Source organism: Carlito syrichta, unplaced genomic scaffold (assembly GCF_000164805.1).
Source record: "Carlito syrichta isolate Samal-C Ts95f unplaced genomic scaffold, Tarsius_syrichta-2.0.1 Scaffold72250, whole genome shotgun sequence".
NCBI classification, from domain to species: Eukaryota; Metazoa; Chordata; class Mammalia; order Primates; family Tarsiidae; genus Carlito; species Carlito syrichta.
The window spans coordinates 535368-548737 of NW_007016346.1; the positions used below are offsets into that span (position 1 = coordinate 535368).

General features: G+C 39.6%; 1 protein-coding gene across 1 annotated transcript in view; it reads right to left on the bottom strand.

Moving 5' to 3' along the window:
* DOCK1 (dedicator of cytokinesis 1) overlaps positions 1-13058 on the bottom strand; it is a 362706-nt gene extending 349648 nt beyond the window's left edge. Inside the window, exons 1-2 of the mRNA XM_008052893.2 lie at positions 12986-13058; positions 9440-9546 (exon numbers count right to left, since the gene is read on the bottom strand). Of these exons, the coding sequence (XP_008051084.1) occupies positions 9440-9542 (103 nt within the window). The 5' untranslated portion in view covers positions 9543-9546; positions 12986-13058. The remainder of the gene's footprint in view (positions 1-9439; positions 9547-12985) is intronic.
* Positions 13059-13370: the final 312 nt, after the last annotated feature.

The following is a 13370-nucleotide window of genomic DNA, read 5'->3' on the forward strand; positions in this document are numbered from 1 at the left end:
ACGTGCTTATATTTTGAAAGGAAAACACATTTCACATCCACTATCCTCACATAATCTTTTGAAGACTCTGGAACAAACACTTGAGCAAAATACAGGAACCTGGGATCATTCTCTGAGATTTGTGGAAAGTCTTTTAATCAGTTTGACCCACACATCTAAAGAAATAATAAAAATCTACCTTGCTCACTTTTTGCTTTGAATCTTGGGCATGTTATTTAAACTCTCCAGGTCTTAATTTCCTCTATCGACAAAAATGGGAATGCTGTTAGTCATCTCTCAGGTTTACCCTGAGAGCTAAATGATCGGATGTCTGTATTTTGCAAAAAAAAGTGAGAGTGAAACAAACAGTACCAGTTGGCAATAGAAATAATAGTATATATTAATAGCATTAGTAATGTATAGTATTATACAAAGTCAGCCTTTCCAACTAAAAGTACACAAAATAAAACTAACGCCTCAGGGTTGTGCTTTTCAATATGGCAACCAGTGAGCACTTGAAATCTAACTAGAGCCACAGAGTCATGTAAATGTTAGCTTTATTTAATTTTAATTACCATGAACTCTAATGTGAAAAATGATACTTGATGTACTTATTGGAAACAAGTTTGGAACCTAGTGAATCTAAGTTTTCTATGTCAAACTATATTAAATAATGAAAATAAAGATCAAGTGTCTGATAAAAAAACTTTGCATTCAAATTGAGATGTGCCGCAAGTGTGAAATACACACTGGATTTCAGAGACTTCACGTAAAAAATAAGAATGCAAAGTATATGGCTAGTAATTTCTAGAGTGATTCCATATGACATGTGAGACAAAACATCTTATTTAAATTATTTTCATCAATTGTTTGATACTTTTTTTGGTTTTTTTGAGAAAATGTGAAATTACATATGTGAAATTACATTTTGAGAAAATGTGAAATCACATTCTGTTCCTGGCGGACAGCACCATCTAAGATCAAGCTAGGAAGCAGATGTGAAAGACCTCGTGTCCAATCTCTCATTTTCATGAACTGGTGTTCATCTTGTGAGCCAAGTCCACATCACTCTCCTATCAGATACCCCCTCTCACGTGACTCCAGGACCGCCAGTGCTTGCCAGTTCTGACTCAGGCTACGGTGACTTTTGAGGAAATGAGAATGGGCTAATACAAGTGGTTTCCTGTGTCACACTCAGAGCAGTGAGACAGCCCAGCCAGGTAGCCAAGTGGGTACAAACTCCACACGAGTCGGCTGTGGGGATCACCCTAGCCACCCTTCCATGGCCCCTTCCTCAGTGTGCGCCACAAAGATCACAGACAGTAATAACTCGACATCTGTTCATCCTCCCCTGTGAAGGCTGAAGCCAGAATGATTAATGCTCTGGTAATGGGCACAGAGTAAAAAATATTAATCTTTATAAAAGGTATTCAACGAGCATTATCAGCTTATAAATGTCCAAGCAGAATATCCGTTTATAACCCCATTACAGCTCTACAGTAAAGCAAGATGCAAACATAAGAATGAATTTGTCCATTTAAAACATTTATTTTATGAACACTGAGTAATGCACTTCTTAATTTCTAGTTTGGTCATATTAAACAAATGATCCATAAAGCGCATTTAATAACCTTGTGCATGTTACATAGAACTGAGATCCAGAATAACACTTTTAATGAGAATTAACCAGTAAGAGCCATATTAATGGGGGATGCTCGCTATCTTCTGTAGTAAATCATCATATTTTTCAACCATCTAAGAATCCTATACTCACACGCCTACATGTTCTAGTGATTTTCTCCCTCCATTCAAGTATTCAAGCAACAAAAATACAGAAAATGGTTCCAACCCTGGAAGGCATCATAGGAGCCATCTAATTAGATAGATATGGGAACCATAGAGTGACTGAAGGGACATTCAGAACTGCACCACTAAGCAGCACCTGAGCCAGAATTTGATGTCTGATACCTAAGCTAGAACTTTCGAGGCAAATGACCCATGCATAGCACTTGTGTAGACATGTATGATTCATGCATATTCATGTCAAAAGCAAAGGAATTTTTCCAAGACTCATTTTAACCTAACAAGTCATAAAAGTTAGAACTGGTTAGGCAGGAAAACTATTCTCTAGGTGGACGGATATACAGCAAGAATGTGGCTTGGAAAGTGGAGAAGGAAATCTACAGAGCTGTCAGTCTGTGGGCAGAATCTTACCATGTGGAAGAGGACAAAAGAGAGAATAAACAGGGCTTTGCAACAATGTTCACTTTTTTAACCAGGAGAATGCAGGTAGCCAAGAACGGAGGTCTTGGTCAATGTGGCGCTGCACACACCTCCCTCCTGGTGGCCCTGACAATGAACTATATATGTCAAAAACTTGTGGCACAGTCCAATTCATTGTGGGGGGAAATCCATGTACTCAGGGAGGGTTTTATGCAGCAGAAAAAGAATGAAGTCATGAAGCAGAACCTAGGAGACTGCAAGTTGACCTGGGGTTTTTCCCACTGTCTCAGACAAGTTACTGTAGACCACATACCATGCAGGTACAGAGCTAAGCTCTTAGTGCCTAGAGTAAGTTATAAGCTGGGAAGACTCAGGGACTTGCTGTCCTGGTGTACAATGTACACATTTCTCGATGTGGAACAATCAACTCCAAGCAATAGGAACAGAAGCTCACCCAGAGGGCAAAGTCCGGATACCTATTGGGATTAGCTATTAGGAAATATTGAAGTCAGATTCCTATACTACTACTGTGATTAGATCCAAGATAGAAAACTGGTATCTCTAAAAATGACCCTATCAATCAATTTATTATGCTTTAAATCTTAGAAAAGAAAAACTGCAGGTTTAGACCAACTATACCATAACAAACTGATCACAGATAACAGTCCCCACACAAAAAGAGAGAAGAAAAACTGTTAAAACTCCATGAACGTATGAGCATAACACTATATGCTTTATTTAGGTCTATATATTCACTTATTTGTATTTTTTCTTGTTCCATGTGGCATGTGAAGTGAATTCAGTTTTCAAAATGCGTTCATTACACATGTGGTGGGTGTGAAAAGTTTCAGAGTGGATGACGCATTTGTAATAAGCCTTCTCCTCGGTCAGCACCACAGTGGTGGACAGCTCCCGGCAGGGCTTCTGCTTCACTGTGGGGTCCTTATCTGCAAATTGAGACAATCATTCTTTTCCAATTCTACATTTCTAAGTTGATGACTCAGAACACTCCTAGAGGAAGCAAACTTGCTAAGCCGCAGTCATGCGCACATGGTAGATGTTCAGTAAATTATGATGGAATTGAAAAGGATATAATTTTAAAACACTAGAAATTGAGTTCACAATCCTCGATTCAATAAGCTATTTCTAAAGAAGCCTGCACTGTTTTAACAAATGCTCTTCTAAAAAGCATGTGTAATAAAAGATATAGAACGATAAACAGAATGAGGAATGAAAAAGGTATGGTATTACAAATAAAGATTAAAAGTTTTCTCAAGGCATGGAAAAAATATAGTTGCGAAAATGGTGTTTATACTCCATTATTTAAAGGAATCAGTCTTCAGGGCTCACAGCTGGTAACGTTCATTAGAAGTCATCAAGCACGACTATCTAATTAAAGTAGTCCAGAATGCAATAGAGTGGTACATTAAGTGACTGGCAAAATTGGTCCCAGCCCCAATTTTTCTTTCTTTACAATATCCATCAAGTTAACAAAATTACTACAGAGTAACTCTAAGTCTAAGATCCCTTTCAATAAGGGCAAAAAAAATCTCTATTTTCCATAGTTGGTGAAGCTCAAGAGATTTTATTTTGACTTGTTTATGGATCAAAGCATTAAGAAGGTATATTGTAGTCGTATTAAACATGCAGTTTTTCTTTTCTAAGATTTAAAACAAAATAAATTGATTAATAGGGTCATTTTTAGAGATACCAATTTTCTATCTTGGATCTAATCACAGTAGTAGTACAGGAATCTAACTTCCATATTTCCTAATAGGTATCTGGGACTTTACCCTCAGACTTCAAAGGGCCGCTGTAACTAATGTTTCCACCATTTAAATGGAGAGTTTTACTCTGCTTGATAACTAGAAGAATCATTCAACTCGAAAATGCAAATGAAGAAAGTATGCTCCCTAGGTCTTCATTTTTAAGAAGCTATGTATTGTTCAAAAATGAAAGCAAATGAAGTTTTAAAAGTCTAATGAGCATTGCCTCAAAGGCTTGTTTGCTATAGTGAAGGAAACAGCCACAGGAGGGCTAGCTATGAGCGAATGGCCTATTTGACATCCCCTCTCACTGCTAGATTCCAACCACCAGGAAAACAACAACAAAAACAAACAAGCCACAGAAGACCACAGAGGGGTGCCAAAGAATAGCGGGCTCACAAAAAAGTAATCCATCTGGAGTATCAAACTACTGGCAACACCAAAAAGGGCCGTCTTGCCACTGTCTTCCACTCATCTCCAAAACACACAAACTTAGGACGATGATAAGTACATAGTTCGCTCTAAAGAAAACCCGTCTATTGCTTTGGCTGCTACTGAAACTGGCATATAGAAAGACTGCATCTTAAAAGGCAAGGCAATGATCCAATGTTCATTGAAACAAGCTTCCCAAGGATCTTAGATTGAGAAGCACAGGGGAAAAAGTTCGTGTCAGTAAGACAGCATGTTACAGGTGAACTCTCACCTCTACCCAAGGCTTCCTGAAACCATAGTCAATGTTCTTGACTAATTTAAAAGTTAACACTAAAGAAAAAAAAAGTTAATGCTAGCTCAGGTTGATTCATCGTATTCCAATTTCTATCACATTAATGTTAAACATTTCTGTGGGCATAAATCCGAAACCTCAGTGTTCTAGAATTTAATTTAATTACACTGGAACTTTTTATTTTTATAATAGGATTTAAGCTTTAATTTTCACAGCTTTTGTCAGATATGTGGGCAAAAATACAATCACATGGGAACAAAGCTACAAATGCACAAATCACAAAGATCTGACCTCTCCTTCTCTTTGTATCTTGCTTTGAAACTCTGCTCTCTCCACACCACAGATTGTATGCAAGAGTCATCTTTTTGTGAAGCACATAATCTATTTAACCGGCTTTCAAGCAGTCAAGTCACATAGCAAGACGAAGCTTAGAAGCCATCACAACCCATTCACTGACTCTCATGCCCAGCATGCTAACGAGTCAAAGACACTTCACCTCCACACAGGAGCAGGGGTGGGAACATCCAAGGTGGATGTGACAACAATATGGAGATCAGACTCTCTGCACATTCTCCTTCTCAGGAACAATGCCATTCATTCTGCATCACCCCCGTACATTTAAAAAGATGCCCTAATGGAATGCCGTAATGGCTCAGATTTGCTTCAAAATATCTGGGGGAGGGGCATATAGATTAAAAAACTTTTGACCTTGAGTTGATCATTTGTAGAGCTGACGACTGATGGTATATCAGTGTGCATTACACTATTCTCCCTATTTTTCTGTATGTCTAAAATTTTCCATAATTTAAACAAAAAGGTATCTTGAAGACAGAGGCAGAGTTGAACTGCACATCCCCACCATATGTCTAAAAAAAAGAGAAACCATTAGATCAGATGCAAATAGGAGACAATCTTGATTTTGAAAAACTGTTCCAGAAGACCCCCCACAGCTCAGGTCACTTGCTCATTCTCCTCTCCCTTCTCTCCTGAAGTTATTCCCCTTCCAAGATATCTCCTTTTCCTTTTCCCTCCAGGATCAAGCCAGAGCCAAGTCCAGGAGAGACTGCCAGTTGACTAATCTGGTCCCACGGTTCAACTCCCTTTGAACTTCTGAACTACACATGTATGCAGCCGGGCATGCTTCCTTCTCTGCTGTACCTGAACAAGGCCTGCTTGAGAACTCTCACTCTAAGAAAGGACCACAGATAATAGGGACGTACACAAGGCATGGGAACAAACACCAGGATTTGGTATGCTATGAGGGGCCTCAGGGAGCGTGCATGGGAGTATTTTAGGCAAGGGAATCAAGAGTGCCTCATAGAGGAAGTGTCAAATGACGTCCAGAGAGCTGGTTAAACATCATTTCTGGGTGTGTCTGTGAGAGTGTTTCCAGAAGAGATTAAGATGAGCCTTTGGACTGATGGACTGTCAAGTAATTTCACCCTGCAGAGTGTGGGTAGGCATCATCTATCCAGTTCTTGAGGGCCTGGATAGAACAAAAAGGCAGAGGAAAGCTGGATTTCTCTGTCAGTGAGTGGTGGCAGTGAAGGCAGTCCTGGCATCCTTGTTCAGGCCAGTTCAATGAAAACTGGAGACAAACACAGCCGTCTTGTTTTGGCAAGCCCAAAAACTTGCCTCCTGTAGAAGCCAAACAAACTCAGCTGAATGCATCTCTGGTTTCCATGCCTCCATGGAAAGAGAAGAAGGGAAAACAAGTCCAGAAACAACCAAGGGCACTGTAAGCCTTGGACTACCAGGGCCCAGACCTGGCAAGGAAAGGCTTTTTCTGTTAGAGGAGCAATTCTGGCTGTAGAATTCACTGCCAACCTCTTGCCAACAGATCTGCTTGTCTCTTCTGTTGAAGTGAGACTCTCGAAGCTATGAAACGTCTCTGACATCAAGAGGAAATAAAATATTTTAGAGTCTGAGTGAGTGAAGCAACACACGCTGAGAGGCAGAGACTTGGAAACCTCACTTCTACTAGGGAGGAAGTCTGAGGATCCCACACAGTGATACATTCTAACCACATCCTATAGAGGATACTGACTAAGGGACAGCACGTTCAGTAGCATGTCGGCTAAATCTAGTTATTTCAACTTCTAAAAATCCAGACATGTGGAAAGTTAATTTCACCGATTCCACTGGGATCGGGAAACAGGATAACTACATTTGTACAAATTAACAAGAAGTGGAACAAAGCTTGAAAATCACAGCCATCATATCTCATCAGAAAATGGTTTAGCTTTAAATACCTACACCAAAGGTGGACCAGAATATTTTGCAGAAGTAATGACATCTTTTGTAAGAACAGGCCACCCAGAAGATTTCTGCTGATAAATCTTTCCTGACCAGAAGATTAAGACAGCTGTTGGCTGCTTTGAAGAAGCAGAGAGTGTGCAGATGAGAAAAATTGAGGCTGTCTTTGCTATCTTTACCCAGAAAGACTCACAAAGCTCAAAGCCTGTAAATGGGACCATTTTCACATTGGCCAAAGCATTCTGAAATGCTTCTAGGCAACTACTAAGTGTTTAGATGCACATTTGGGTTGCCAATTATGGCTCAGACAACTTCTACTGATGGGGCAATTCTGGAGCTGCTTGTAAGACTTGAAGCTCCAGGCTAATTTTGGCTCATTTAGTCCACAATAATTTGGGATTTGTATATTTCGTACAGTCTCATTTACTATGTTGAAAAAAACTTGCTATTAAGATCAAAATCCTAACTTTGTATTTAAAGAGATGGTAGGTTAATTATTTCAAATTATTACATTACTTCGTAACTCCTTGTCAAACAAAGCTAAGTACTTAGTTACATGCTGCATATTTTCAAAACAGGTCTTGAAGCAGTCAAAGATTAAAAAGTTTATAGAACTAGAGTGAAAGCAGAAAGGAAAGAAGAGAAACACAATCACAAACACCTAGGTGAACATAATCAACCAAAATAAAGAGTCAGTTTTCTTCAAGCTTTCTGCTAGCTAAAGAAACAAGTATGCCTCAACAAGGAAAAGTATTTTTCCTTGGAGTACATTCTTAAAAGAATTTCTTTTAAATATTTTTAATTAAACTTTTTATGGCTTAGGTCCTTATACAAAGGGAACTAAATGATGTGCAGAACAAAATTTTGCAATGGAAATGTTGAAATATATGTAAATATGACTCAAGAAGGTCTTCATTATATCAACACAATAAAAGTCAAGCACCATTCATTGACAACTTAACAACAATTGCTACTGACAACTGACACTGGTCAACAGCTGTTAACTCAGTGAAGATACTGATGATGGTGGGGTGCTGATGGCATTTGTCTCTATGAGTGTGTCTGTGTCTTGACATTCAATGGTTAATAAATAGGACATCAGTAACCTATCAAGTAAGACCCAGATATAAACATACAGGGGATCTTACTTGTTCTGGTATAAAGTTTAGCCCATGAGAGAGGAAGCCTTGAGCCAGGGTCCGCTCCCATCACCTCAACCATCAGCCTGTCCTTAGCGCCTGAGTGCCATCAAGTTTTGGAAAACACCTGGAAAGTGGGTGATTCAAGATCCAGCTCTCTAGTGACAGCCTGAAGTATGGACAGTTGGGATTAATGGCTCAGGGAAGGGTGGGACAATGGTGAGAACCGACTTGCTTTTAGGAAAGTGACTCTGGTAATGGTCACGCAATTCTGTAAATTTCTGTCTCAGAGAGAGGTCTGCACGGAGGGGTTGCAGAAAGCCAGCCACTTGTTGGTTTGATGTTTTCTTTCCAGAAGAACACTCCTGCCCAAATGAAGTCATAACATCCTTCACTTAACGCAAGCCTTAGCAACAAGTGTACTCGCCAGTGCATTTTATAAAGTTAAAAATCAAGAAATAAGATCAAAATCAGCATGCCAGAAGACATGAAGAACTAAGCCAGATAAACCGTGAGTCCCCAGTCCAGCCAGTAACTCAGCAGGGACATCCCAACCCTGGGCTGCTCCATCCATCGCTGAAAGAGCACAAAGGAGTGACAAACAAAACCATGCATAAGGACAAAGGAAAATGAACAGAACAGCCAAATGGCTGGACACCAGTGGAACAGAATAAATCTATGCCTCTCAGTCAGAATGTCACTCAACAGGCTTTACATTTGCCTCAAATAAATGAGGAAGGTTGTGGAATTATGCAGAGGTTTTAAGCTTTCAATAAAACTGCTTGACAAGTGTAAAATATTAATTCAATCTGTCCAAATAGAAAGGAAATGATTAATAAAAAGGGCGGGGAGATAACGTGGAGAAATATAAGGTGTTCCTCAGGATAAATGAGTTGAGAAATCATTAAAATTCTTATTACTTTGAACAAAATTTGAAGAAGCTCTGTCAAAGAATGCAAAGATCACAATAAGACAGAACCATTACTTCTAGATTTAAAGAAAACTTGATTTTTTTTTTCGTTGCAATCATCTCAGTGGAAGCAAGTGATTGCCTCTCCAGCATAGACAATCACCCATTTTAAAGGCTACAATGTATACTGATTACCCTAGGGCTTTGGTGTACACTAAATTACCCACTATGAGCTTTTGCCTTCATTTCTCAATGATCAATTGCCTACACTACATGCCAATTACCCTTCTCTTGTAAGGGCTAAATCTTCCTGTCTTGTAGTACAGCTGTTTAATTGGTTGCAACCTCCACTCCTTTTATCAAGGAGGAGAGAATTCAGAAGGTCAAGGTCTTCAGACAATAAATAATGTGACAATTTAATAATTCTTGGGGTGCCACTCACCATGCTGTGTGAAGAGGTCACTGTGAACGATTTCGATCAAGCAATAGAGCTTCTGTATGGTCAACAAACCCATGGGAACATTGAGGATGAAATCAGTAAACATTTTGCTATGAGGAAAAACACAAGCAAAATAATTTAGAAACACGCGGCAAAATGATACTATGCTCTTCAAGACAGCCCTGAAATGAAAGGTCACCCAATGATCATTAAATATCACCACGTCAAATGGTCATTAAATACCACCAGCATGTTCCACAAGGTCCCTTATACAACATAGGCCAATATCGCATTTAAAAAAGATGTTTTAAAGTATTACTTTTCACTTCACAACCACTAAAATGACTATAATCCAAAAGACAGGCAGTAATAAGTGCTGGTGAGGATGTGAAGAAACGGAAACCCTCATGCCACGCTGGAAGAAGTATAAAACCATGTAGCCAATTTGGAAAACAGTTTGACATTTTGTCAAAATGTGAAACAAGGCTGCCAAAAGACCCAGTAATTCCACTCCCAAGTATACACCCAAGAAAACTGAAAATACACATCTACACAAAAACTTGCACATGAATCACAACAGCATTATTCATAATACCCCCCCAAAGAGAAATAATCCAAATATATACCCAACAACAGATGAATAAGCAAAATGAACAAAATCCATACAATTCATCCCCAAAAAGGAAAAAAGCATTGATACTTGCTACAACGTGGATAAACTTGAAAACATTATGTGCTGAGTGACAGACGCCAGCACAAAAAGGCCACAAGTTGTATGATTCCATTTATATGAAATGCCCAGAAAAGACAAATCTATAGATTCACAAAATAGATTAGCGACTGCCTGGGGCTGTGAGCAGAAATGGGAAATGTCTGGAAATAGGAACGGGGATTTTTCCAAGGCAATGAAAATGTTCTAAAATTAGACTTTGGTAATGGTCACGCAATTTTGTAAAAACATTGAAAACCATTGAATTGAACATTCTACAACAGGTAACTTTGCAGGGGGGAAACAATATCCCAATAAAGCTGTCTTTAAAAATTTAGTTTTATTACTGGCCAAAAGAGCTATGAAGGAATACCAGAAGAAGAGAACTTTGTGGTAGCTAAAGAAATACAAATTAAAGTGGTGAGATATGGTGTCACCAGCCATATTGCCAATACTATATAAAATGATAATTCCCAGTATTGGCAAAGTTTGGGAAAACAGACACCAATGTACACTGGTAGAATATTGGTCTGACCTTGAGGAGGGGCACTCAATACTTTCTATCTATCAAAAAACTTTTAGGAAAATGGAAAATCAAATAATTCCATTTCTTTGTTTATCCTAATGATGTTGAATGAGGGCAGACACTACAATTAAGTTACAGATAAGTTTATCCTTGTATATTTTATAATAGTATAAAACTGAATACAACTCAACACCCATTAGGTAGCATAGTGGTTACAGGCCTGTTCTTTGTGATCAAAAAGCTGGGCTTGGCCCTGAACCACTGCCACTAAGAAGCTGAGGCATCACAGACAAGTTATTTAGGGTAGAAGTAGGCTAACAATAGAGCCTATGTCATACCACGGTTGTGAAGATTAATGGACCAATATAAGTGCTTTGTGTAAAGCCTATTTTGTATAGAGAAAGCACATAATAGACATTGTGTCCACTGCTGCTGCCTAAACATGGGCCAGCATTGAACGGAACCAGCACAAAAGTTATTAAAATTATGATGCAAAAGATAACTGTAGGATATAGGAAAACAAGGTGTCTTGAGTGCAGGAGCTGATCCCAAAGGAAAAAATGCTGACTTTTTTTTCCAGAGTGAGAGAGAGAGAGAGACTGTGTGTGTGTCTGTGTAAGGGATCTAGAACTGTCTGGCTATTTTGGGGTATGGGACTTAAAAATTTGAGTTATTCTCTTCTGCCATCTCTTCTGTCTTATTCAAACATGAATCAATTTCCTTAAAGAAAAAATTCATACATAATTTTCAATGGCATCTTAAAATATCAGTATAAAATGCACAGAAGAAGAACACTTGTTATTGTTAGAAGAGAGACCAAGGGCAGACTGGACTGGCCCTGGAGAAGCCAGTCATCCTTGGCTCTCCAAGCATATGGCTCAAGCACCAACTGTGAGCATTGACAATGTACCTCTAGTGGATAAGGAGCTGATCCTTGTGCACAACAAGACCCAGAATAAGGCCGTGGCCCAGGCCAAACACAGCGTCCCTTCTTCCTCTCAGTTTCTCCAGACCTGAGCTGCTTAAATACGACCATGGTTTGGAAGTGCCGAGAGGAGTCCTTAAAACCAAGCAGCTGGGCCCCACCCCACAGTTCCTAATTCAGAAGATTTGGGAGGAAGTTGAGACCTGGGTTTTTCTAACAAGCTCCCGAGGACTACTGATGCTGTCATTTCAAGGAGCCCCCTTTGAGAACTGTGTGCCAAGGAAAAGACTGTACAGAAAGCCAGGAGGGCAGACACACTGTCCAGGAGCCCATATGTTTCTCCTTTTCTCATTTAGAGCCTACTAAGCTATAACCAGCATTGTCAGAGCCCTAGCAGCAGAAAATAAATGTGTCCCTGCAGGACACTAAATCCTAGGGCACATCAGAGACACGATGATTCGTGGGGATAGGGCCTCCCAAAGAGCCTCTGGCCCTTCAATTCCAGGGCATGAGTGACCTATGGTGGACATAAAGTACAGTAAGGATGAACATTTTTTATTCAGTTTAACTGCCCAGGGGACAGATGGCCCTTTAATAATATTTAGGAGGGCTCCACTGGCTGGTAAAAATGGTGTCATCATCCACAAGTAGTTTATTATGTCAAATCAAAACCAAAACAAAAAGCAAATGAGGACTATGCTACAAGATGCCGAGGGTTTAAAAGGCTGTGCATCCTTGGCCTCACAACGGCCCTTTTCAGAATGCAGTGATATCTACACCTGACACAACAAAGAGCAGGCTTAGACCCTGAGAGGCACCAAGTTCAGGAGGTAGAGGTAAGAAGGACTTGGCCCCCAGCCTCACTTCTTCGTCTGAAAGCCCAGGGACCAGCTTCCTTGAAGCTTGTTTTGGAGATTTTTTTTTTAAATTATTTTCTTAAATGACACTTCTGAGTCGTCCCCCTGAGGCGCCCAGTCCCTCACAAAGAGAGGCTGTTCCTGTTATATAAGCAGAGATGACATGCGAAAAATAAAGCTCCTATGCTAGGTTTTTTAGGTGCTGAAAACAAAACCAAAACAAATAACCACATATTGAAATTCAAACTCTCAAGTATGCAAAATGTCAAATGTGTATTATACACCCATTCTCCTGTAAACGACCTTCTTAAAAAATACTGTTGATGGTTTTAACCGGTGATGTCTTTTCCATATAAACCCATAATTAGCCACGTGTCAAAGACACCATCAGGAGCACATGTTCAAGAATGATCCAGGGCACTGACATATGCAGACATGAGACAGAACGCCAAGCAACCCGTAAATAAAATGCACTGAGAAGGAGGTCACCACGCGTGGACGTGACAAGCACTTGCCTCAGGCTCTTAATTACCTGAGCTCTTTGGGATCAAACACCAATTTCACATCGTTGACGATCGTGGGCAAGTATTTCAGTGCCGCTCCCTGTAAACCAAGAAAAAAAGAGGTTGAGCTGAATGCAGGCTGGCAAATGTTTATACAGATTTATAATCCCTACAAAGAATCACAGAAATAGCAAGAGAAAGACCACTTCCAGAGGAGGGGCTCATGACTAAACATGACAAAAACAGAGCAAAGAAAAACATCTCTGATCCACTAAGAACGGTAATGCATACATGGTAGTCTTGATACATAATAATAAAAGGATTATTAGAAGAAGCCAACAATTATCAGCTGCTGACCAGGTACCTATACTGCATGCTACATAGGCATGTTATTCTCACCTTTAACCCTTGTAA